At 40.5% G+C, this 24719-nt stretch overlaps 1 protein-coding gene across 3 annotated transcripts; it reads left to right on the top strand.

The window, feature by feature from the left end:
* Nucleotides 1–1737: 1737 nt before the first annotated feature.
* ppp1r9ala (protein phosphatase 1 regulatory subunit 9A-like A) lies at nucleotides 1738–24700 on the top strand. 3 transcript variants are annotated; one of them, XM_023290753.3, is made up of 20 exons: nucleotides 1738–2117; nucleotides 2627–4691; nucleotides 12664–12796; nucleotides 13058–13178; nucleotides 13567–13671; nucleotides 13973–14105; nucleotides 14966–15124; nucleotides 15213–15266; nucleotides 15621–15850; nucleotides 16846–16942; nucleotides 17036–17162; nucleotides 17345–17496; nucleotides 18158–18476; nucleotides 18557–18614; nucleotides 18699–18770; nucleotides 19843–20044; nucleotides 20658–20702; nucleotides 21631–21747; nucleotides 22631–22819; nucleotides 23477–24700. In XM_023290753.3, exons 2-20 carry the CDS (start codon nucleotides 2787–2789, stop codon nucleotides 23633–23635), a joined length of 4377 nt encoding a protein of 1458 aa, XP_023146521.2. In that variant the 5' UTR covers nucleotides 1738–2117; nucleotides 2627–2786; the 3' UTR covers nucleotides 23636–24700. The 3 variants fall into 3 exon arrangements, with proteins under 3 accessions (XP_023146521.2, XP_023146522.2, XP_023146523.2); XM_023290754.3 differs by lacking the exon at nucleotides 20658–20702 and having other exon boundaries at nucleotides 1739–2117; XM_023290755.3 differs by lacking the exons at nucleotides 20658–20702; nucleotides 21631–21747 and having other exon boundaries at nucleotides 1740–2117.
* Nucleotides 24701–24719: the final 19 nt, after the last annotated feature.

The raw sequence follows: 24719 nt of genomic DNA, 5'->3' as shown, positions 1-24719 counted from the left end.
TGTAGGTTCTGAACCACAGAGGAAATCTGACAGCACTCCCATTCAGTATATTTGTTATCTTTATTTTCCGAATCAAACCAGCGAGCACAAACAGAAGATGTCAGCTTTGCAGTGTAAGAGTTAACTTGCGCTGCTTTGCTCTCTGGAGAAGAGACCTGCTTTTAAATATGAATGGAAAGTAAAAACTACACACGTTGAGAGTTTTTATCCAACTATTTTGAGCATTTTAACATTCCGTGGAGTAATTTTTACAGATAATTGTAGTCTGGTAAATTAGAAATTAAAAATAAATGTTACGAACTGTCCCAAAAGAGTCAGTGTATGAAGGATCTCTGCTGGTGACCTATTTTTATTGAGGTCATATATGCTCTCAATAGATAAATCTGACTTACTTTATGTTATAGGAAGGAGCCACAATCACTGCTGAGACACGTGGCACATCAGGGACTTCAAATAAATATTATATTTTGGATTAACATTAATGAGATATTGTTTAGCTACCAAACATCACAGAGGTTTAATTTCTGCCTCAGTGTTTAATGTAACATGCCTTGTGCCGCTATTTTCTGATAAATTAAAAGAAAAAACTGTGGGAAAATTAAAAGAAGCTCTGTGACATGCCTTTGTGTATGACATATGCTATGAACGAGCCTTGGCTTGTTATTCGTCGCACCTGACAAGAGGAGAAGGATGGGACGTGGGATGTTACCGGGACCTGCTTCAGTGAGTTCAGAACTGAAGGAAGCCCTGGAGCAGGTTGCCAACTGGCATGATTCTCAAGATAAATCTAAGTGGCCAGAAAATGTGATAAGAGAGTGATAAGAAAAGAAAAACATAACACATATTTATCTTACACAAAATTGCTTTATGTGATTTTTCACTTGTTCTGAGCAACAGGTCCTTTTCAGACATTTTTAATTGTCATAGGAGGGAAAACACTACTGCAACTAACATTAAAAACTGCTCCATTCAAGTTTTGCAGTGTGATAGTGAGGCGGCTTCCACAAAACTAGAACCGTGAAATCACAGCAACGGAAATTAATTCAGTCATTATCCATTTTATTATCCGCAACTGTGCTTTTTCAGTAAGGTTGAGGTGAAAAAGATCTACTAATACATCATCAAAGTTCACTGGCCTTTGGCTCTGGGGGGGTTGGGGCCCTGTAGCAGTTGGTAGTCCAGCCCTAGCCAAGTCTACAGTACTTCCCATACATAGTGTAGCAGGGTTACATCATTTGTTAAACTCCCCAGGGTGCTCCAGCTATTTAGTATTGCGCTTCCAGACATCTTGCAGACAAAAACAAACAGATAAAAGCAAGAACCATTAATAAAAATAGAAGAAGCATGCACTGAAGTACAAAAACAGTGCATTTGCATTTTTTTATTATATGCCCTTTGCCTTTTCATTGTCAGTTCCCACCTTATGATGGGGGTTTTGTTTAAAGTCAAGATAACACTGATGACATCAACTGGCCACACAGTGCATTAGACTTTAAAACTTTATTATAGTCTGAGTGGTGCTCCCATTGTGACAAGTAAACTGAACCTAATGTGTAACATATTAAAATAGCAATCACTCCCTCAGACCATTGCATACTTCCCTAGTGTGAAGGTGCTGAGGAAAGGCCTCTTTCTTTGTCCTCTGGAAACCTTTTGCAGCTTTGCTTGCAGGACATGCGCAGTGTGAATGATCAGTGGCGAGTTGTTTTCGTACTCTAGGTGTGGACTTTTGTGCGTCCAAGAGCAGTAGGTGAGCTCTGACGCTCGGTGAGCCCGTTCCCACGCCTTTCTCCTGCAACTCCTCGTGTCTCTGAGCCGTGCTGTGGAGGAGCAGAGGGGAGGGCGGAGTGGAGCACAGAGTGGTGGTGGGTTACAGTCCTGGAATGTGCGCGCGTTCCCGACGCTCCGCACTCAACCGGTCACGCCGCGCCGAGCACAGACCAGACCCGTGAGCGCGCCCAGCCCGCGGCAGGTCTGGAAGTGCAGAGAGGAGGCAGGAAAACGCTGCTGGAGCGGGGGAATGATGGCGGTGAGCGAGAAGAAGGGACAACTTTGAGACTGTAAAACTGGGACGTTGGGCCATCTTTCGGCGTCTAACACAATGGAACAACCGGGAGGTGAGAGGCTGGGAAAGTTGTCAACCTTTGCGCCGTGTGTTGTGTGTTGGACTAGTGTTAACATTTTCAACGGAATGCCACAATGAAACGTTGAGACTGAGACACGGACGTTCGGGCTCATTGAACTGTTGGCCCAGTAAGCTGGACTTTGTTTCGCCTTTTTTTTAATCTTAGGTTGACGTTGCCAGCAACTCCGATAGGATTTAACCGGTTGAATTAAGTAGAACAGTAGTTTATGGTTAGTAAAGTTACTTTTGAGGATAACAGTGTTGGGTTAGCTTACGCTAGGAGTCAAGACGACTACAAACGGCTGTGCACGCTAACTAACGTGAAACTTTCAAGTTGCTAGCAAAGTTATACTTAATCAACTATTAACCTGTAACTACCTTTCACAATGTTTTGAATCCAGAAATTGTTACCAGTGTGTGTTTTTAAATGTTTTACGTTAAGTATGGTGATATAATGCTGCCTCTGTATTAACAGGCTTTAATTTGCATTTCTCTCTTTAGATGACTTCGCTCCGTGTGTTTAGTTGAGTGCTCCAGAAAAGCTCCGCCGGACCCATGGCACCGGTTGCGTAAAGTCTTCGGGGATAACAGTTCACCAGCAAGCTCTAACTCTCTCCAAAATCGGCTTTTTAGAATTGGGCTGCAGCCATAAACAAGCAAAATGATCAAAGCAGAAAGCAAAGGAGGCGAGAGGACCCTGAGGAGCGCGTCTCCTCACAGAAACGCATACAAGTCTGACTTTCACGCCATTAAGTGCTCCTTTGATGGGCCCAAATCCGAAGGAGCCTCCAAAACATTTGCAAATGGATCCAGTGACACCCGGGAAGACTCACGGGGAAGGCCTTTTGGGACCAGGGTGAATAAGATAAAGAACATATTCCTGCAGATGGATGGTCAGCAACAGGAGAGCCAAGAGGGGAAAGTGGCTTTAAAGTCTGATGTGTCCCAGGTGTCCCCACCAAAGATGCAGTTTCCAGTCAACACCCACAGAGTTAGCTTCAACAGTGCTACAAGCCCAGAACCACTCATTGCAGATAAAACACCCAAGGGGGAAGATGTTGAGATTGACAAAGTGGCTTTGGCGGAGAAGTTTTCTGTGACCAGAAAACTCTTTGAAAGGGGCATCAAAGAGCAGCCCGCAACCGAGAAGCAATCTCCGAACAGAGTAGTAAATCGTTTGTCCCTTGGAAGTGCTTCTGATGAGGGGAAAAGCACAAGGAGGGTATCGGGATCCTCAGAGACCACTATCAAATCAGAGCAAACTCCTACATCAACAGTTAAAGGTCAACCAGATGAGAAGGCTGACGGTGAGAAAAAGCATGTGTCAAGAGTTTCACTGAATGCAGGACCCATATCAAAGAGACTGGAGAATTATATAGTGGAGAATGACTCAGAGGACAGCAACACAGCTGTGGCAAAAGGAGGAATGGTGTCTGCTAAACAACACAGTACCATTGAACACTTATCACCTACCTCTCCACCAAGGGACAGCTTACACAAACCTACTTCTCCTGTCAAAGATGCCACTGACTCTTCATTTATAACTGATGCCACTAACAAAAATAAAGACAACAGAGCAGTGTCTTTAGGGTCCAATGCTGGGCTTAAACCTACGTTCCCAATTCACAATGCAGCATCCAAATCTACTTCTTTGACAGCGGATTCTTCTCACAAGCCCATTTCACCTGAGCAAACCCCAGTCAGCCATGGCTACAAGTGCTCCTCATCATCTGGTGAAGGATTTAATAGGATATCGCTTGGTGGAGATGGAGGCAAACCACAAAGTCTACCACCAAGGGATGCGAAGCAGCCTCTTTCATCGTCTGGTGGCATTCAGAATTCTAACAGGGCCAAATATTCTGAAAATGCCAAGAGTTTTAACAGTGTGTTACATAGTCCTACTGGCAACAAGCCACCCAGCCAGACCTCATCGCTGGACTCCAGAGGGGTGAGCATGGTACGGGCTGAACTGGTAGTGGTTCAGAATGAGTCCTCAGAGAGTGATGAGAACGAGGATGTTGAAGATAACGTGTTTGAGGAACAGAAAGTTCATCGCTGTAAAGACCTACAGCCTGACCTGAAAAGTATCTCTCCACCAGAAAAACAGAACTCTGCTCCTCAGGTCATGTTGAGAGATGACACAAAGGAGGCACAAAGGATAGCAGAGACTGTGGGTGAATATAGGGTCCTGGAAGATAACAAGGAATTTGACCTGAAAGACAAGAGACCAGAAGATAGTTTAGTTGTGAGTCAGGATGGTGAAGATGATCGTGATGAAGATGATGAGGCAGCAGAGGAGGATGGTGAACTGGAGGATCAGGTGGATCGAGCATCTCCAGTAGTGTATGGTATCGAGAATGCAGCATTTGTGGATGACAGGGATGTAGACCAGGTCCTCAGGGAAGAGGAAGAGGAAGAGGAGGAGGAGGAAGAAGAAGGGGAAGAGGAGTATGAGGAAGATAAAATGTATAGGGAATATGATGACTGTTATGAGGCCCCTGGTCTGTCAGATGAGGATGAGCCTCCTGTAAAGAGGAAAATCAAGTTCTCCACAGAGCCTATTATGGTAAGTATGTTTTGTTGTTTACATGTGAAGCACTGTTGCTCAAATGAAACACCTAGAACACATTGCACAGTACCTTCATTAAAAACCACTGTCTCACTGACTCAGCAAGGGTGTCTGACCGAGGTGTTTCCATGCAGACACAAGACAAATTAGTGGAGGCTGAGAATGAATGCTTTTGTCGGAACCACACGTCACAGCTGCTGCACTGTATTATCATCAGACAAGTTTTGCCACAGTTCAGAAAATCTAAACTATGCCTAAGCTTGATGACCAGGGAAGCAGGCAGTTTGACTGCCTCATCTCCTTAGTCCTGTGAGAGAAAGGGGGAGAAGTTTGGGGACGAGTAGTAGTACTGTTGTTGAAGATATTTTTGGAAATAATGTTGACTTCGCATAAGAGCCTGTGAGAGCGGGACCACAGCTGAATCAGTGCTGCAGTGAGTTAGACACATGTGAAACTTAAGACTGTACAGCGGGAAATCACGGCTACCTCTGAGTCAGTGCACTAGATGGGTATTTTTACTCATTTTCAGTGGTTCCCCTCTGATCAAGAATTAGGTGTTGAGCTCATAAGGGACTTTTCTGTCCAACATGCATACAAGGAATTCAGGGATTTTAGTCACCCATATGATCTCTTTTACAGACTACGGCAAAGTTATCTCAATACCACCAGAGAATTGTGGTTTTTCATATCCATTAATTTATACAGACATGACACTGCAGTGAAAACATTAACACTGCATTGAATCCAGAAGAAATCCTACCACTGAGTTGGATAACTAGATAATTATTACTACTGTATATATATATATATATATATATATATATATATATATTTTTTTTTTTTTTTTTTTTTTTTTTTTTTTTTTTTTTTTTTAGTGTAACTATTGGTGCAACTATACACCTCTTGATCTCTGATAGGGATGTTCATCATACCATAATAGTAGTCAGATAAGTTTTAACAAGTGTACACGATTATCCAGTCTTCGAGACCTAGGGAAAAGACAGCATTATGCTAGAATTTTATTTTCCATATGATATTATATATTTGATACATCGTCCCATTTTGCAATTTTGTTCTCCACTTCAGTAATCCCTTTTGGTGTTGCCACTCATCACCATTGTAAACATTGCTAACTGGTGTTTTTGGGGTGTGGTGGGAGTCAAAGTAATATTTTCCACCACTGATATTCGACCATTGCCATATCTAATCAACATTTCTCTAAAACATGGAAAACAAATCACTCCAGTGCATTCCACACTGCTTGTGAACAACTCGGTGTTTATCCAGGCCTTAAAATGTGCTGTTATCTCAGGGTGTGGATCCCCCTCCCCATCCCAGTCATCCTGGCAGGGGGTCCTGGGAGAGGGGACCAGAAGCTGACCTGGGCTGAAGAGGACACAAACAACAGTGTGTCTCATCCGGCCATAGTGGAGCTATGACAGAGTTAGCACGGTTTTATAGCCACATATCACAACAACATGCTAGACTGTGTCCTCACTGTGCCAGTTCACACACTATTCACAACTACAGTGAGGGAAAGACTTTCTGCAAGAGAGGTAAAGCTGATACTAGGTTGTATTTGTCAATAAGTGTGTTTGTATAAATGCAAATCCCTAGTTCTGGTTCCAGGATGCTGTGTCTGTAATGTTCATCCCATGCACAGTACGTATAGTGCTCCTTTTTTCATGTAGTATGTAAAAACTACACAGAAAGCATGGACCAAATAGTGAAGTGAAGATGGTGGTCCTGGGATGTAGGGTTGCAGCTGATTATTATTGCCATTGTAGATATAAATTGTTCAGTTTGTTTTCTTAAATAATAATTTTATAACTTGGCTTAAAAAATGTTAGAATTTTACATTGAAGTGGACATAACATTAGTCAAGCTGATGATGTTTTTGTTCAGTTAAAAGCTTACCCACAAGTCCACTGCAAATCTGTCTAAAATCTCTCTTTTTTTTATTTTTTTTTTAATGCACTCAACATTTTTTATGTAACTGCATGAATGGATGCATGCGTTGGGCAGGCTGGGAAGAACACAGATTTGTCAGAATCGTAACATATGCCAGAATTATGAGTATGGGGTCAAGGTTAGGTGGTGGGGGTGTAACACAATTAGCTCTCACAGATGTCCCTCAGCCAACATTTCTACCTGTGGCCTGACTAAGTAATGCCTCCTGCTAGCACTACATCATTCTCCATAGTCTGCTAGTCAGAGCTGAACTGGGAGTGAGAGCACTGGAGTTATAGCTGACTAGAAGAAGGAAATGCTTTGTCCGTCTGGCTTACAACAGGATTTGGTCCCTAAGTAACCCGAGTCATCTTGACAGAGGAGGTGTCCGGTGTGGAAGAAAGGTTGTCTTTGTGAAAATCAAGGAGATGTCCAATTTCAACATGTATCACCCTTCCAAGAGTTGAAAAGAGAAACTTGGATGAAGAGAGCAGCTACGTCAGTCAAGCCACAAATATTGAATGTTTATGGTTGGCAAATGCATTTTGTGTTCTTGATAATTACTATGTGCAATATAAGAAAGAGCATGGATAAATTAACTGCGTGGTGTTGAAATAGCACTGCAACTCTTTTATATGTGATTTGTAAGAAGAATTCTCTGCATATATTCTAACATAGAGTCACACTTTAGTAGGGCACTGAAATGCTGCATTCCCACTGCTGCTGTGTCAGTATATAAGTTTGTGATACCCTCTGGCTGTTTGAACAGTATAAATATTGCACCACTGCTTTAAATTATGTCTCTGGTTTTTAGTGAAGAGGTTATTTCCTCAAAAACTGTAAAGAAACACAGAGCTGTGAAATTAGTGTGTCAAGGCATGCCCTTATCTGGAAAAACTTTTTAACCTCGGATTACTTTTGCCTGGCATTTTATAGGTTTCTCTCTGAGCAATACAGTACAGCACGAGGCCAGTAGTTACTGAATGATTAACACTCCCTGCTGTAGGTGTGTTATCTGCTAGGGGACAAAGACTGCATAGTCATTTTGAATGCAGTTATCTTGTATATCTAAAGAATTTGTCATGTGTTCTGTGTGTCATGTTGCACACAAAGAGATTTGGAATGATAGTTAAAAACCAGTTAACAACAAGAGATAAAAGTCTTCAAGTAGGATGTGCACCTGCTGCTTTGGCCCCACCTCTGCAGAGTTACAGGATGTACCACCAACAGTTATTGGTCAAATGACTGCATTGTCCTTTCTCAAACGAACAGGGTGTGGTTAAGGATTGCACAGTTCGTTGGAACTGAAAGAATTCAGCACATCTTTCTGTGTTTGCACTGCTGATAATTACACTGTCCAGGCATATACCTCCTGCTGCTGGGCTTTGCTTCCCATTTGCCTGCAGTAAAGCTTTTGCTTAGTACAGTTCACCTGACTCAGAGCACAGTTTAATGTGGATGCCAAAAAACAAGTGTCTTTATGCTCTGTTATGTTTCTGTCGAATTATTGAAGGTGTATTTTGTTGATTCAGAGGTTTTGCCATTCTTTATATACTCTGTAGAGTTAAACTTAATTTAAGCTGAGTAGAACCTCCTGTTCTCCTATCTGTATTTTACACAATTATAGAACAGAGGCACACTGCATATTTGGATGCAGCCCTCAGCAGCCAACCCATCCCGTAGTGTTATGCTTTCCATTTCCTAACTAAGATGGGTCTCCTGCTGAGGAATGTGTCTGCCATGGCTCCACCCTCATCCAGCCACCAGAGAGGATCTGAGTTCCCTCCAGCCACCTGGGCTTGTGGGTGACTATCTGACAACATGGCGTAGAATACTAATGCAGTCAGCTCAATGCTGTTCATTAAACAGCTTGGCATGGGATGAGTCTTGGCCTGATTGGGATTGCCTTTAACAGATTCATTATGTGATTACAGACAAACACATTAGCAGATGCTGTGTATTTTCACTGAAAGTTAACAGTAGTTGTGTTAAAGGTTTTTGTAGCCTTTGCAGGACAAAAGTAGCTTTTGTGCGCCATTTATAAATCAACCTGTTCAACCTGTTTGTTTGAACTGCTTTTGGAAATTTGATTCCATTATAGCGCTCTGCTCTTTTCAGACTCCACCTTTTCCTGTTGGAGTCCGTGCATTAACACTTTGAAGTTTAAGGAAGGCAGAGATAAACTTTGATGTCAGTTGCATTCAGTCAGAGTAAACCCTGGACTAGGAGTGAACTCTACAAAGGGTTAGTCATTTTGGGAGCATGCACAGGAAGTAACTGACATGTTTTGGTCTCTATCCTGGTCCTCAGGATCTAAAAAGTGGCTCCTGTGCCCTTTTTCCTAATTATTCTGTGATCTGTGCTTGGTCGCCACCTCTGTTCCAGCTGACTCTCACAGCATGTTTTGATTTGTTGTCTTTATGTAGGCCTGCTTACATTACGAGCTCCCCCAATCCAGTGGTCAGGCCTCGGTTTTTGCACTGGCAAGAGATTTCTCTGGTTTGCTTTTCCTCACAGCTGCTGACTCATTTCCCACACTGGTATTCTGTTGTGTGGAGGGGAAAGATGGAAAGGGTTTCAATTTGGGTGCAGGCATGTGTACATCTGTGCACTTGAGCACACATACAGACCACTGCAGTTGTAAAAGATGGATGAAAAGCCCACACACTTCGCAGAAGGCAAGGGTTTAAGAAGAAATGGAAATATGATGATGGCAAAAAAAATCTACTGATCCATATCATAGCCTCAGTGACCACAACAGCAATGATTTAAGGGAAGAAACTGGCATTAAAAACACATTAAGTCCCATGTTCTGTATAAAATTGAGAAGAAATTGTTAGTTTTTCTCTTGTGTGATTTTTCATGCATTTTTTGTCAGTTTGTGTTTTCATTTTTGCCATTATTTGTCCTAAATATATTCTGAACAACAAATGAGTGTTTAGTTTGATAACTAAAGACAGTGAGCTCTGTGTAGGGGTGTTTTTGTCAGGGAGAGGCTAATAAAGAGATTGATTTCGATCTTTCTTGCAAAGAAGACAGTGATTAGGTTTCAGCAAAGAACAGAACATTGTTTGAAAAAGGGCTAGGAGTCCATGGCAACAGGGAAGTCAGACGTGGGAGATCAGGGGAAGGCAGGGGGGAGAAGCCAAGCTGCTACTCGGCTAATAGCACGGCCCAAGATGCAGTGGTGCTTCCTACGTTCTATTAACCTACATTTCAAACCTTCAATTACTAAACTCTCCGAAGTCCAAATTATAATGCATCTTTTACTGTTAATGAAATTTCTGTCTGCTCTAGTTCTGCAAATCCATTTTTAACTGTATAAATTAAAGCTGACACATGACATGTCTCATTAGTTTAGAATGCAAGCATGGCAAATATGTCTTTAGTAGCTTGTTGGTTAATTTAGCAGATAAAGTTGTAAACTTAAATACTATGTGCAGAGGCCGTGCTTTTGTATTGGAAACATAAAACTGATCTACCAAAGGGATAATAATATATGGTTGTAGGGGAGTGAACAAGGAGTTATATATTCTAATCCAAAGGCAATAAGCTTGTTTTAGTGTGAAAAGAAGGAGGATTTGGAATGGAGGATTTATTTGGGTTGATGGAGCATTGAAGCCCCATGAATAGCATTCTTGCCTGAACTATGGAGCTGTACTCCATACTGTGCATAATCAACCAGTGTCTAATCTTCCTTCATTTGGGTTGGTGCCCTACATGAGTGGGCAACCTGTAAAGTGTACTAAATCACTACATGTACATCTCAGATAACACAACATGATTCCTTTTTGAGGAATGAGTCTGATAATTATTGTTTTTTTGTAAAACTGAAATTGTTGTTAGTAATTCACTTTGACATACTGAGCGCAGCTTAGTGAGTTATTCTGGAACGTTACTATCTGCACTGTTTTGGACTTCCTCCAAAGGCTACATTGTGAGGAGACCGAAAGACAGGGGGAGCTGGAGATTGTTTGTGGTTGAGTCGTCAAGTCTTGACATGCAGCAGGATCTAAACCTCAGACTGTTGTCCAGTGTGGAAATGTTTACTTGATTACATCATTCAGTCTCATGGTAAATGTCTCAATCAGTTTGAGTCTAGTCCTTTGTTGTTATTCTTTTTTGTGGTCATCACTTGTTTGAGATATTTTTTAATTGTAGTAAAAACACACTGCATTCCTGCACTCTGTACAATGGGAGCTGAATAGGAGCACCACTCAAAACCTGTGACAGACATGGATTTATATTTTTCTGATATCCAAGATTGCACGCCAGATTGTAATGTACTTTCTGACTATTTATTATTTTGTAAGCTTAGTATGCCAGTTCATGTTTTGTATACAGTTGTGTATGTGGCCCTTGGCTGTGGAGATGAAGTTGTAATAACATGCTGGTGACTGGCGACAAATTTGATTGTGCAGATTGATGAGTGTTTAATCAAAAATACATTCCAAACATTTATTTCATAGATTCTATTTTAAAAAATCTTAATCTTCTTTAACCTCCATTGAACAGTCATATTTTAGACATAATAAATAAAATGTATTTATTGAACCCTAATATTTTGTTCCTAGAGATTAACAAAATATTTTTAATTGTCTGTATACCTAGTATGTGCTTAAATATAAATCAATTTTAGACAAATTTTTCATCAAATTATAGTAGTAATCCTACTATTCACTAAAAGCTTCTCTTCTTGATGATTATTAATTGAGTTAGGGACACTTGTACAATGCCCTTTTTGACATTAATAGGGATGATCATGACTCCACCCAGATTAAGGCTTATAATGATCAAGCAGGGGGTTTAAGTTACCAACTCACTGTAGGGTTCATCCCCATAATCAGGCATTAGCCCCTGATGGAGTCTGCTAAACTCTAATCTACTTATTTTTTCTTCGTCAACAGTGGTTTTTATATTTGTAGTAACTGAATTGAATTTGCTGGTTTTCTTAATTCATTTTGTGTTTTTTTTTAGCAGAAAAAATGTTACAATCACAAAAAGTAAAGATAATTTTTGCTACAGCCCTGGTGATAACCTTCTCTAAATACAGAATGAAATATACACACTGCAGTAACTGAGCTATCACCGATGGCAATATCCTGTCCTTTTTATGCCTAGCATCGTGGTTCTCACTTTATCTTGACCCTGGGTGTTGATTATGAATGCTTTTAATATTTGGTAGTATCAGTGGTATTCAAGGTAAATAGCACAGGGTGTTGTTTTGTGTTATCAGCCAGCAGAGGCGCCCATTGAATGAAAAACAAGGGATTATTTTTTCTCTGTGTTGATCTTATTTCTGTTTCTTTTAACTGGGCTGATGGCAACACTTGTCGCCTCCGAATATTGATCTCCGTTGCATTCACTGCTTAGCTCTCCACAGCTGTGCCCTACTTTCCACGCTGCTCATGATTTGCTGTGCATGTGCGTGCTTATAATTGCAACCAGAAAACAGGCTTCGGGACACATCCAGCACTTTGTGAAGTCCGCCTGCAAAGTTCACAACTTCTTCAAACAGTGTTGAAATGCCTGCAGTATATTTTGGGAATGCATCTTTATCTTCAGCATCATTAACCTTTACATATGTTAAAAATGTGAAAAACATCTTAAGATTAACCAGCTTTATGTCCTCTGCTAATGACTGTGAGTCAACGGGACTAAATTTAATGAATAAAAGAGTTAAGTTTAATGTCAGTGGTCCAAATCATCATCAAAGGGTTCTGCTACCCCTCAGTAGCTGTGTGTAAGTGTGCTTCCTTAGTAAGCCAGTGCCTTAATTTCCTTAGCAAAGGTCCAAAGTATGCATGAAATTCTCCCTCGCTATGCAGTGTCAGCCAAATCAAGAATGTGTCCTTGTTCAGCTTATCCAGATTTTAAAAAAACAAAACAAAAATTAACTCAGAAGCAAAAATGATATGCCTTCTATGCAAAGTCCTTATATACTAATCATCAATAATTAGTACATAATAATAAAAAGTACTGTATTGAACTTACATTCTTGATATTTTGGCCAACACAGGTCTTCAGTACCTTCTCTAATGAGGAATATGACCGGCGCAACGATGACGTTGACCCAGTAGCAGCATCAGCAGAGTATGAGCTAGAGAAGAGAGTCGAGAAGATGGATGTGTTTCCTGTGGAGATTGAAAAAGGTGGGTTTAGGATGACTTACTATGAGTATTAAGCAACCAGAGAGGAGTGAAATAAAGAGTAAAATGTGTTTTGCCTTCCAGAAGCCGTCTTACAGACTCTTGGATGCATTTTGGATATTTGAACAATCTAGGATTGTGATTTTGATTTTGTATCATTGCTGTTTATGTCAAGAATTCATCAATCAAATGATGGCGTTCACATACATATGAAAGGAGTTTTATGTATAGGAAGCTTAATGTACAATAATTCTTTACATCCAGGAGACAACGGGCTTGGTATCAGTATCATAGGAATGGGAGTGGGAGCTGACCAGGGTCTGGAAAAACTTGGCATTTTTGTGAAAACCATCACAGAGCAAGGAGCAGCTGAAAAAGACGGACGGTGAGTTAGAGTGCTGTAACCCCCATATGTGCACAGCCCAACACTTCAGTCACAAAACAGTCACTCGTAAAGTTCTTAATACAACCCAAAATGTCATAAATGCTCACTATACGCTGCACCACAATTGGTTTTGATGTCACACGCTAGGAATTCCGCATTGCCGAAGTGACAAACATGACACAAACAACCCGGTTTATTTATATCCTCACACGGAAACTACAGGAAATAGTCTTGCTTCTTGTGTTTACCAGGAATTATTAGATTTGTTTTATTGCCAACTGCATTGAGGCAATTTTTTCTTTACTACTATGCTGGAGGGGGTGCATAACTCTTCAGTGGAAATGCTTTGAAATTATTCCCTTGTAATCACAATTTTCTGTGTTTCCAGCATACAGGTGAATGACCAGATAGTGGAGGTGGATGGTACTAGTCTTGTGGGAGTCACCCAACTGTTTGCTGCTACAGTGCTAAAGAACACCAAAGGCACTGTGAGGTCAGTTCAAAGCCCATCTCCTTGATCTTGAAACTAGTAGCTGTGTCCTGTATCTTCTGAAAGTTCAGTTGTTTTGTCAGGTGTTTTTTGTAGGGGAAAGAGGCAACACAGTGAGTACTGTAGTATGTCTAATATGTATTTATGATAAGGAAATCAAACACCTGTACATGATAAACACATCATGAAGTTTACATTTCCTGGTAGTGGGTATGAAAGACGTAACAGAAACTCTTCAGTATAGTTTTCCAAAGCAACATGTAAAATATTACATTAAATAGTGCCATATTAAATTTGATAATAGATTCCTGATCGGTCGGGAGAAGCCAGGAACACAGAGTGAGGTGGCCCGTCTCATAAGTGAGACACTAGAGCAGGAGAAGAACCAGCAACAGCAACAACACCTGGATGACCCCTATGAACACTCAACAGAGGAGGTGAGTCAACTGGTCATCAACACCTTGGAAGGCTCAGTCATTGCTCATCCTAATGCCGGATTCTTGTCATATGGGATCAAGGGTAGAGATAGGAAAGAGTCACATGTGTGTGACTTTACAGCGTTCACATAAACAAGACAGGTGAATGATTACAGAGTTGGGCAGGTTAGCATTAAAATACTGTGTACTAAAGCAGTAACACTGAGTTGGATATGTCAAAGCTTTAAGGGGGAAAAAAAATTGTATTTACAAGTTGGCAGCTTTGAATTATGATAACGCTGATACGACATGAATGCAGTGTTAGCGTCTTTGCCACACCCAGTCCAATCCCACTCAGCTCAACCAGGAAATGAGCAGCTGGCCGTGAGTAAGCCATGTGTCACCATTCTGCTGTGTTGGAAAGTGTTCATTCAACCGCCATCTGTCTGCCAGAGTTGTGAAATGTTTGCTTTCTGAAGTTCAAGCAGCCACAAGCCTCTGCTTTTGCCATAGACTGGGCAGAGAATATAAGCGGGATTTACTGGAGCAGACAAAGACAAATGAAGAAACTCATAATTTTCAGTGAGGAAGTTGTAAAAGATTGTAGTGGCTCTGCGGCTGTGTTGATAGTCTTGTTATTCACTGAGGATCTTGTTCATGTTAATTGTGTTTAATGCTACAGACATGTGTAGCCAAACTCTTGCAGTGTCTCCTGTAGACCAGCCTACTGATGTTTGGATATGATATATTGATTACAGTGTTCCTTCCAGACTGCGGTGAACATTGGGAGTGTTGTTGACGTATGCTGAGCATGTTCCTGGGCATGGAGGGGTGTGTTAGTGTTCACAATATGTGATGCCATGTGTGATATCATATTTCAGGAGGAGCGGTATGAGGAGGAGGACGAAATGGATGAGAGGATTCTAGGGTCCAACTTCTCTCCAGGGCGGAACGTAGAGGTGTTTGACCTGCCGATTTCAGAGGCTTTGTTTATGCCAACCAGCATGGACGGCTCTCAGATGGCCTTCAAGTTCAAAGAGGTAGCATCCAACAATATTAGTTAATTTCCAATCCATGTTTCAGTACTTTAAGATAATAAAATGTTTTTTTTCCCATTTTTCCCAACAGCTGCAGCTTAAACACAGCATTGCCACAGCTGAAATAAATCAACTAAAGGAAAAGGTATGAGACAAGATATTCCTGTAAAATATAACAGAATTACAATACTAACATAAAAGGATAAACAATATAGTAAATGCATATTTCATTTGCTGTGTTATTTTCTTGACAAACTCTTGTCTTTACACTGACTGATTATTATTCCTTCAGCAGTCTGTACATTTCAACTCAGTAGCATGATTCTAACTTTTACTAAACTTTGTTTTGATGCTCTTTCGGTGGTTGAAGAAAACGGGGTCACACTGAACAGACATAGTGTGTGACCTTTGTTTTTTTTTATATCATGAATTAACACAAGTAACAAGTGAACAAATTCATTTTATCAAAGCAAAGTATCATTTTACCATCTATGTACAGCTAAGGTCATCAGAGGAGGGCAAATCGTTGTGGGAAGCCAGGGAGTCTGCACTGGAGCAAAAGATTGAGGATAGCAACGACAAGATCCTCAAGTTGGAGAATTACTGGCTGGAAGCCCAAGGTCTCTGTAAGAGTGTGAATGAACAATTAGCTGAGACTCAGGCCCAGTACGAAACTCTGGACAAGAAGTACAACAAAGCCAAGAAACTGCTCAAGGACTACCAACAGAAGTGAGTTTGTTGTTTGTTGCTGTGTTGCACAATGCTTCACTGTTGAAGAGGTTAGTGCTGCTGAATCCACTCAAGTTTATTCAAATAGCACATTTCAAAACAACAGATGTTGATGTAAAATGTTTTTTCATGAAATTCAAAAATACCGGTAATAATAATATTAATATTTTAATTAAGAATATTAGCACAGTCTGAATTAATGATTAATTAAATTGTTGCATGTAAAAGGAACAGTAGGCAAATTACACTGAGAAGCATTACATTTGATAAACAGAATACAGCAGTCATGCAGTCTCAGTAGCATTTCTTCAGACTTAAAAGCAGTTTTGTCTGAAGATTTTCAAGGAAAACTATTGTCCAATGTGGGAACAGTAATAAAATGCACCTGGCTACCTTTAAACTTTAATTGGGAGCAAGAAAAGTACAGGAGTGCTCGATCAGTAGACCAGAGAGGCCTACAAGCAGTAAAGGAGTTCAGAGTTACATACTGATGCCAAACCCTGCAGTACTTTAAAATGGGTGGGTGACCAGTGCCACTTCACAATATGGACTGTTAATATTCCAACAGAAGTCTTTTAGAATTGTCCAAATTTCAGACTGAGGACACCTTTTAAACAATCTTATGTCACTCTTTGAAAAGCTGATTTGGTGCTTTAATGTGTCTTGAGAACTGACAGGAATTTGTCTAGGACATTATTGCAGTCTAGAAAGGAGATCCAACATTTTCTTTATTGGTAGACATATCAAGATAACATTGACAAAGACATGTAATGATAGCATGGCACTGCACTGTTTTTGTATTGAATAATTTGCAGCAACTTTAAGTATGTACTATTCTTTTTTTCATACTTAAAGTCAAAATCTAATTTTGCATTTTGTGGTTTTCTAAAGAGGATATGCCAACAGAATGAAATAGTTGAGTGGTAGTCACATAGAAATAAACATGTTTACAAGTAAAAGCCTAATGGAAACTGCATTTCCTTGTTTCTCCCCAGAGAGATAGACTTTGTGAAAAAAGAGGAGGAACTGAAAAAAATTCTAGATGAAAAAGACAAGTGGTACAAGGAGCAGCTGGAGAGTTTGCAGAACAGGGTAAGATTTTAGAAAATCACTAAATAAATTCTTATGCACCAGAAGACTTGCTAGACACTGAATTGAGCCTGAGCGTGATTGTTTTGTCTACAGATAGCTGCCCTGGAGTACAGCGGGGCTTCAGCTGTGGACTGTCAGAGTGGTCAGGACTCTGCTGCAGAGGAGAGACTAAGCAGCCAAGACTCAGTAGCCAACACACAATCTGTTGACTCACTGCAAGGTACACTATGTTACTAAAATTACATTTATAACGGAAGTACACACCTTATACCATTATTGTGTGTGCTGTAAAACATTCATAAGTACACATCATAAACTTAAGTAAACCTTTGTGAATAATTTAAAATGTGATACGGTGTCTAATGACTTAATTGGTGTGCATTCAATTTTTCTCTGCTACAGAACAAGACTGGAGTGAGCTGGTCCCTGAAACTGAGCGCTTAGACACCAGTGCACACAGAGCCAAAGGCCTGCTGGCCCAAAAGGCCAAGCGTCAGCCTCCATCGCGGAGCAAACTGAAGGAGAACCTCACTGTGGCTTCCGGTCACTCTCAGGTCTGCCAGCAACAGCTGATGATACTGTTTAATTGCATAATTAGCTGTACAAAAAATCCAGGTTGTATAAGCATATAATTGGGTTGAAGAGTTCTCCTTCTAGGGATAGATGTAGTTCAGTTCAGTTTTATTTGTATCGTGCCAGTTCACAATGTAACTACACAAAGAAGCAGGCTCAAGCAGGGCAACTATCTGCCTCTGCTGGCTGGGGTGAGTGTAAAGCTCAAACTGCCCATCTTTAAAGTTACAAAAATGCCTCTCATCTAGATGAGAATATAGCACTTAGTAACTTTTGTTGAAACTTTGTGTGCAGACCAACCACAGTAAACAGAGTGGGATTTGGCTGTGCCGCTCCCTCATTCACTGGATAGTCTGCCTTCTTTCATGTTTAAAAAAATAAAAATCTGTCAGGAAAGCAAGTTTGCAGGTGTGACCTACTGTTGTGCTTTTGAAGCAGTACTTCTAAAATGCAAGAGGGTGTGAACGTTGCCACAGACTCTAAAGCACAATAGGGAACATCCTTGAATATTTAGTCTCTACAAAACAATAATGCATTACAATGAAGCAGAAAACAGCTAATTAGAACTCAGGAGCAGAGCTTTGTGTTCTTTATTCCCCTTCCTTGCATTGTCTTTGTAAATAATTAGCTTGGTGCCTACAGGAAACTGAAGAAGAGCAGGAGGAGCAGGAATCTCCCAGGAGGAGGAGGTCTATCCAGGAGAGCCTGTCCCTCCCAGTCCCCATCTGCTATCCTGGGAACGGACAGAAAGATGATCCAGGTGAGACTAGAGATGGATCCAGGAATAAGGCAGAGCTTTCCAGCAGCCCGTCTTTGTCACTGTCACAAGGAGACAGTGTTGAAAGCAGCGGAAGTCCCTCTTTGTCCCCCCCAAAGCACAGTTTTTCGCCACATTCCCCCTCTGGGTTTATGCGCAATGTCAAGAAGAGGGAGTCCAAAGGCAAGGGCAAAGAGCTCAAAGGTATGCAAGGCTCATATGTGAGATCTGGAATACCCAGGCTTTGTCTGACATTGTCACTGAAAATACTGGTTTCCTTACAGAGGAGTTAAATGAGCCTTCATCAGCAGGAAAATCTAAAAGACGATTTCCAGACTTTGGGTAAGTATTCAAACTATTTGTGTTGAAGTTGTCACCTTTTTTTTTTGTTACTAACTGAATTAATGTTATTGATGATCAAAACAGGGGCCTCCGGAAATCTGGTGGCAAAGGAAAAAAACATGACAAGGAAGCGATGAGGGCATCTTTGGACAGCAGGTATTTAATTGCTAGTGTCATTTACAGAACGTTTATAAAAAATATCAAGATTGTTGACTAATGCGCGTTGCCCCAAGTTTTTAAACACAATTGTTGTTAGAATCGCGCATTGCTACAGTGCTGTAGATGTAGCTGGAATGTCAGATACTTGGGAAAATTCTCACTGGTTTGTTTATGGAAATAAATCATTGTCAATGCTTCCTTTGCTTTGCTTCCTTTTGCTTCCTTTGTTCTTTTTGCCCTTTAATATCTTATTTTTTAAGTCTTTATTTAATGTCTACTGTTGCACGAAGAGAGAGTAACGAAATTTCGATCCTTGGTATGTCATGTACATATTGAAGAATTGACAATAAAGCTGACTGACTTTGATAATAAGGCCTTCATTTCACAAGGATACAAACAGCAGTATTTGCATCGTGAGTTCAGTTGATGCTTTGTGTCTGCGTGTCCACAAGGATACAGGTGACATCGATTTTGTCATCCAATCAAGTCCGCGAGAGTCAGCATGTACTCCTCTATGGACATCTGTAGTGCAAAATTTGTGCCCACATGGATTGTATGCACGTACCAGGAAGACAAATAGTACTTGAAGACAAATTCTTGTTATGAGAACAGATCGGACGAGGAGGCTCTCAGCCATCCACACCTTTAAAGAGCTGTGACTGAAGTCCCACTGATAAACTGTGGAGGTGCTTCGATTTGTACAGGCTGTCCATCAACTGTGCCCAAACTCAGTAGAAAATCCTGTCTTTGTCTGACAAGCCTTTCAAAAACATCCACTGGGGGTCTGTGTGTTTTTCTTTTAGGAGCAATGTGACTGCATGTGTAGCATACTGGCATATCCCTGTTGTAGTATGAATGGGACTGTGTGTGTCCACACTGGTCTCTGTTTAGCTACGCAGAAATAGCTTTCCTCTTTCTTGTTGCCAGATCTTAAAATAGATTTCTTGTTTCTTCCTAAATCTGGCTCTCATTCAGTGAGTCATTTTATTATGCAACCTATCACTTCTTCAGTATTCATACGTCTAAGTCTACATATCTAACTGTATCTTCCTACTTCCCTAATTACCAGGGGGTCAGCAGAGTTACTAGAGGAATCTGGAGGGAACCTGTCACCTGCAGAGTCAATGACCTCCATTCCCACCTGTATGCCTTTCTCCTGGTTTGGAGACAAAGAGAAGGACAGAGACAGAGAGCCTTCCTCTTCCAGCAGCAGCCTCCCTTACTCTGCAAATGAGACCAGCAGTGAGCAAGGCCAGGATCGTAAGAATAAAGTATGAAGCTTTCTGTTCATTTATGTGGAAATAAATACAAGATATAAAGAGAATTTGTACAGAGCACAGCCTTAATAGCATATGATTTCTATAGTATTTTACTCTACATAAATAAGATTGAAATACAACATGACTGGGTCACAAACTTGATCCCTCTCAATCTTTCAACTCTCCTCTTTGACGACTTGGTCAGCTGTAAATCTGGTGTCTATTCTTCATTATCATATTATAGAAAACTACCCTGACACAAAATGCAAAACTGATTTCATGCTTCTGGGCCTGTTTCCCTAAACACACTACACTTTGCACAGACTTTAACAAATGGATCCATGTGTTAGCTATCAGAGACGTAGCAGTTGGTGGCTTTTTGGTGATTTAGCAAGTAGTGACACATCAAATGGTCCCAGTGAAAAGCCTGACAGACTGCCATTCAGACAGCGGTTGGGCTGCTCTTCCCACGATACTATTTTAATGAGTTCAAGACACAGGCTGAACCGAGAAGAGGGGATTACTGAGAAAATGATTTTGGTTCGTTTGCTGTGTGCTATATGGTATTTTTCAGTGCTTTGCTGCCTGAACGTACAATTCTCTGAACCATGTTTCCTTTAAACAGACAAATCTCTCCTGGTCCTCTTTATTCAGTCGTTCGTTAGATTTGGTACAGTATACATGTTTTTGTATCACCTTTGATCTTAGATGACACATTAGTGCACTACTAACAAACTTACTTTTGGATTTGTAGTTTCTCACCTTCGTCACATCCAATAAATAATTCACTGTTTCTTTTGTGGTGGGTATGAGGTAGTGTTTTAGGAAACTGTTATCTAATTTTCCTTTTATCAACTCTTAGAAAGCCTTCAGGCTCATATTAGACGAAACCAACGAAGCCAAAAGTATTTTCCAGGGCTTGTTGCGCTAGCTTATCAGAAATTTGATCCGATTTCTGTGTGAAATTAGCACAAACTGCTGCTCAGTTACTAACTTGACTTGTGAAACCTGTTTTACAGTGTGACACTCACACTGCATTTAAATGAATCTGCACATGAGCTCACGCTCAGCTGGTGCAACAACCTGCAGGTCTGGATACCATTTCCGTGATTCTAAATTTAGCACACGGTTTAACTTTTAGACTGCATCATGTCTAAAAATCTATCACTCAATGAATCACATAGTTCACCTGGCACCTGCCTGAGTGAAAACATTACCCCATACCTGAATGTTGTGTGTTTCAGTGCCTTCATTTGACTTGGTAGTGTTGTAGTTTAGCAGCTGTTGATGTAGTTGTGGTGGTGGATTGGTCTTAGTTTTTATCAGCTTAAATATTGTCCTGCATAGTAGATACTGATCTTCCTTTCTTCCATATAATAAAGATCACAGGCAATCTTTGCACGTAATCAGTGCCTTGGATTGCTGCCACTGTAATAAGTTTTAATCATTTATCAGCATAGTTTCAGAACTCACAGAAACAGCCCTACTGTTAACCCTCATACCTGTGTTGTTTTGCTTGTGTGCTACTCGTAGTAAAGAACTGCTGTTTGGTGATGTGTTACTTTAGTAAATGCGTTCCTTGTTTCCACTTGTTCCAGAGTTTTTCAGTCATAGATGATTCTAACCCTGCCAGTCCCAGTTCAGACATCTCTGGGTTAGTTGCTGAACCCAATCTGTCTGGGCGCTCACACACTTTAATCTTCTCTTCCAGCGAGGTGAGTGCTCTCCTTGTTGCACAGTCACAAAAGCTGTGTGGGACGCCTCGATGCGGCTGAAAGGGGGCATTCTCACACATGCACTTTGAGCCTCCCCTTCTTTCATAGCGCAGCTTAAATCATGAATGGAGAGGGAATATAAGAGCTGCATGTGTGTGTGTGTGTGTGTGTTAATGAGACTTTGTTTTGTGTTGCAACAAGTCTTGTGGCTTAAGTCAGCTGTGATGTTAGTAGTTTGTACTTTTGCTTGTGTAAGAGCTGTCAGCTCGTGCTTCATGTCTTTTGCAAGCTTTGGCAGACTACAGAACGATGTTGACTGCTCTGCTGCCTGCTCAGGGATGTTTTACCAGCTGTTTTTCTGTCCTAGTGTAGTCAAAATGTATGAAGACACTGACATCAGAATTTTATTGATGTCTTGCTGTCATTGCTTGTTTGTTTCTCAGTGCTGGCTTGAGGAATGTGTATCAGCAGAAATTCTACATGTCCTTGTTGTTTTTTCAGTATAGACTGTATTTGGCTGTCCTTTTTTGTTTAGGTTTAGGCAGCGCTCCAAATTTGAATTGCTATACAGCATTTTCCCTACATATAGAAAGATAAAATCTCATTATCTGCATTAATAACAGTCAAACACATAGCCCATGGCACCATATGGCTGATGAACATTGATGGAATGCATCAGCTAATGTCTGGATTATGTTTACTATTTTTCTATGCACTGCCTATGAGTAATAATCTTTAGGACACTGTATGACACCAAACAGTTGGACACTAAAAGCCACAAATCTCCAGAATTGTAATGAGAAGTGTATAAAGGGCACTGCTCTAAGTAACGCAGCAGTATGCTTATTTTGATATCTGTTTTTGTTTTCTGTCTGCTCTGTAGACTTTGGATGATGAACCAGTAGCCACAGGAAAAGAGTATCAGTGGCAGAACCGGCCAGTCTCTGAATGGACTAATCAGCAGGTCTGTCACTGGTTGATGGGCATGAACATGGACCAATACACACCTGAATTCACAGCTAAAGGAGTGGACGGCCAGCAGCTGTTGCACTTGGACAGTGACAAGTTGAAGGTAAAAACAAAAGGAGGAAGTTATAAATGCAAAGTCAATGTGCCGTGCCTGTACAATGATGTGGAAGGAGTAATAGTACAATAAAAGGTTTATGTTTATCATATGAAAAGTGGCTCTGGTTGCCAAGAAGTCATCATCAGTCAGTCCTTATCAGCCTGTGGCTGCCACCTTGTGGTCAAACGGTTTTTGCTTTTTGATGCTTTAAGTTTTCATTTTCATTTTAATATTTGTGCTGTGTGTGGAAAGGCACATTAAGGATGTTAATGATAGGAAAATATTTGACCAAAATATTGGACTAGACCGCTCATAATTCTACACATTTTTATGAATTTGTAGAATCTAGTCTTTTGTGATTTAATGTTTATATTTTATATAACAGCTGGTTAAATGGCTGTCTTAAATTAGGCTATAATTCTAAAATTTAAATTTAATGAAATGATTTCAACAGGACAATTTAGGACTTATATGATAGTGAATGGGTTGTCTCATGGATTTGGGGCTGTTCGTTGGACAAAACAAGCAATCTAAAAGTGTCATATCAGGCTCTGATAACTTGTGATATTTAGGTAATTACCACTATTGATAGTGAAGATAAATCAATTAATCATCATAAAAATACTGTTCCTAAAATAAAATCATTGCATCATTTTCCTTCAGGCACTTGGTGTGTCGAGTCAAAGTGACCGTTCAACTATCAAGAAGAAGCTGAAGGACATGAGAAAGACCCAGGAGAAACTGGAGAAACAGAGAGAGAAAAGAGAGAAGGAGGGTCGACGCAGTGGGAGACTTCCACTCGCTACTGACTCCGTCTGCTGAGGTATCAGCTCTGTGCTCTGAATCCAAGCATCTCATACAGTTCATCACCATGAAGAAGCCTGAGAGACAATTGTTCTGTAACTTTTGGCTCCATGTCACGTTGTTCATGCCAATAACCACAGAACATGACTGCCAGGAGTAACCCTGTGCTGACTGAAGTGCCAGTTGTCATTAATGTGCATACTGCTTCGGTTTCTTTTCTCCCAAATACTTTATGAATATTCAGCCTAAACCATGTAAGTGAAATATGGAGAATGTCAAAACGTTGGGTATGTGACCAAAAAGATATCCTAACATTTTTTACCACTAAAAAAATTAGAAGCTATAATTATGAAAGTCTGCATTCAGATATAATGTAGTTCTTGCAGATCATGCACACATTTACCTATGGAAGTCAAATGTATACTGCCTTTTTAGCATTTTATATTTTTGCTAATATGATAAACCTGTTTCCATGTTCGACCATTTGCAGGAACAGTTACTGTACAGTTCAGATAAAAGCACTATATTTGTCTTTTAAGCTTAAATTGGTGACAAGGTTTTAAATGTATAAATAAGTTTTATACATGTGCCTATTAACTGCATATCTTTTTTTTTTTTATACCTAAATACCATTGTTGATTTTATACTATCTAAAAGTTTCTACTAAGTAGAATAGCTAGGCCATTGTCTCTGCTGAATGAAAAGCAACAAAACAAATCAACTAGGGATGATGTGAATGCTGCTGTTCTGTCCCGGACTCTGGCTCCGTATCTGAGATGGTACCATGATGCTCCATGTAAACACACAGCATGCAGGTCTGCCACACTAAATCTCACCGATCCATCAGACACTAGGAAAGACAAGGACTTGTGTGAGTCGGGAGCAGTGTCATGTATGAATGTGAGGCTGAACAGTGAGTCCACAGCCAAAACAAAGTGCTTCTTTTCTTCTTCTCAAGCATGACACCATGTTCTGTATAGAATACAACATGTTGGACTGCAAGAAAGCTGTGTTTTCCGTGTCCTCTAAATCGGAGAAACATTTCTTGGTACATACAGCATCAATAAACTAATTTTCACTGTATGTGGCTTATGTCGGTGTG

The sequence above is a fragment of the Amphiprion ocellaris genome, chromosome 11 (genome assembly GCF_022539595.1).
Source record: "Amphiprion ocellaris isolate individual 3 ecotype Okinawa chromosome 11, ASM2253959v1, whole genome shotgun sequence".
Lineage (NCBI taxonomy): Eukaryota > Metazoa > Chordata > Actinopteri > Pomacentridae > Amphiprion > Amphiprion ocellaris.
The sequence above is the reverse complement of the archived record's forward strand: the minus strand, read 5'-3'. Positions and strand labels throughout refer to the sequence as shown.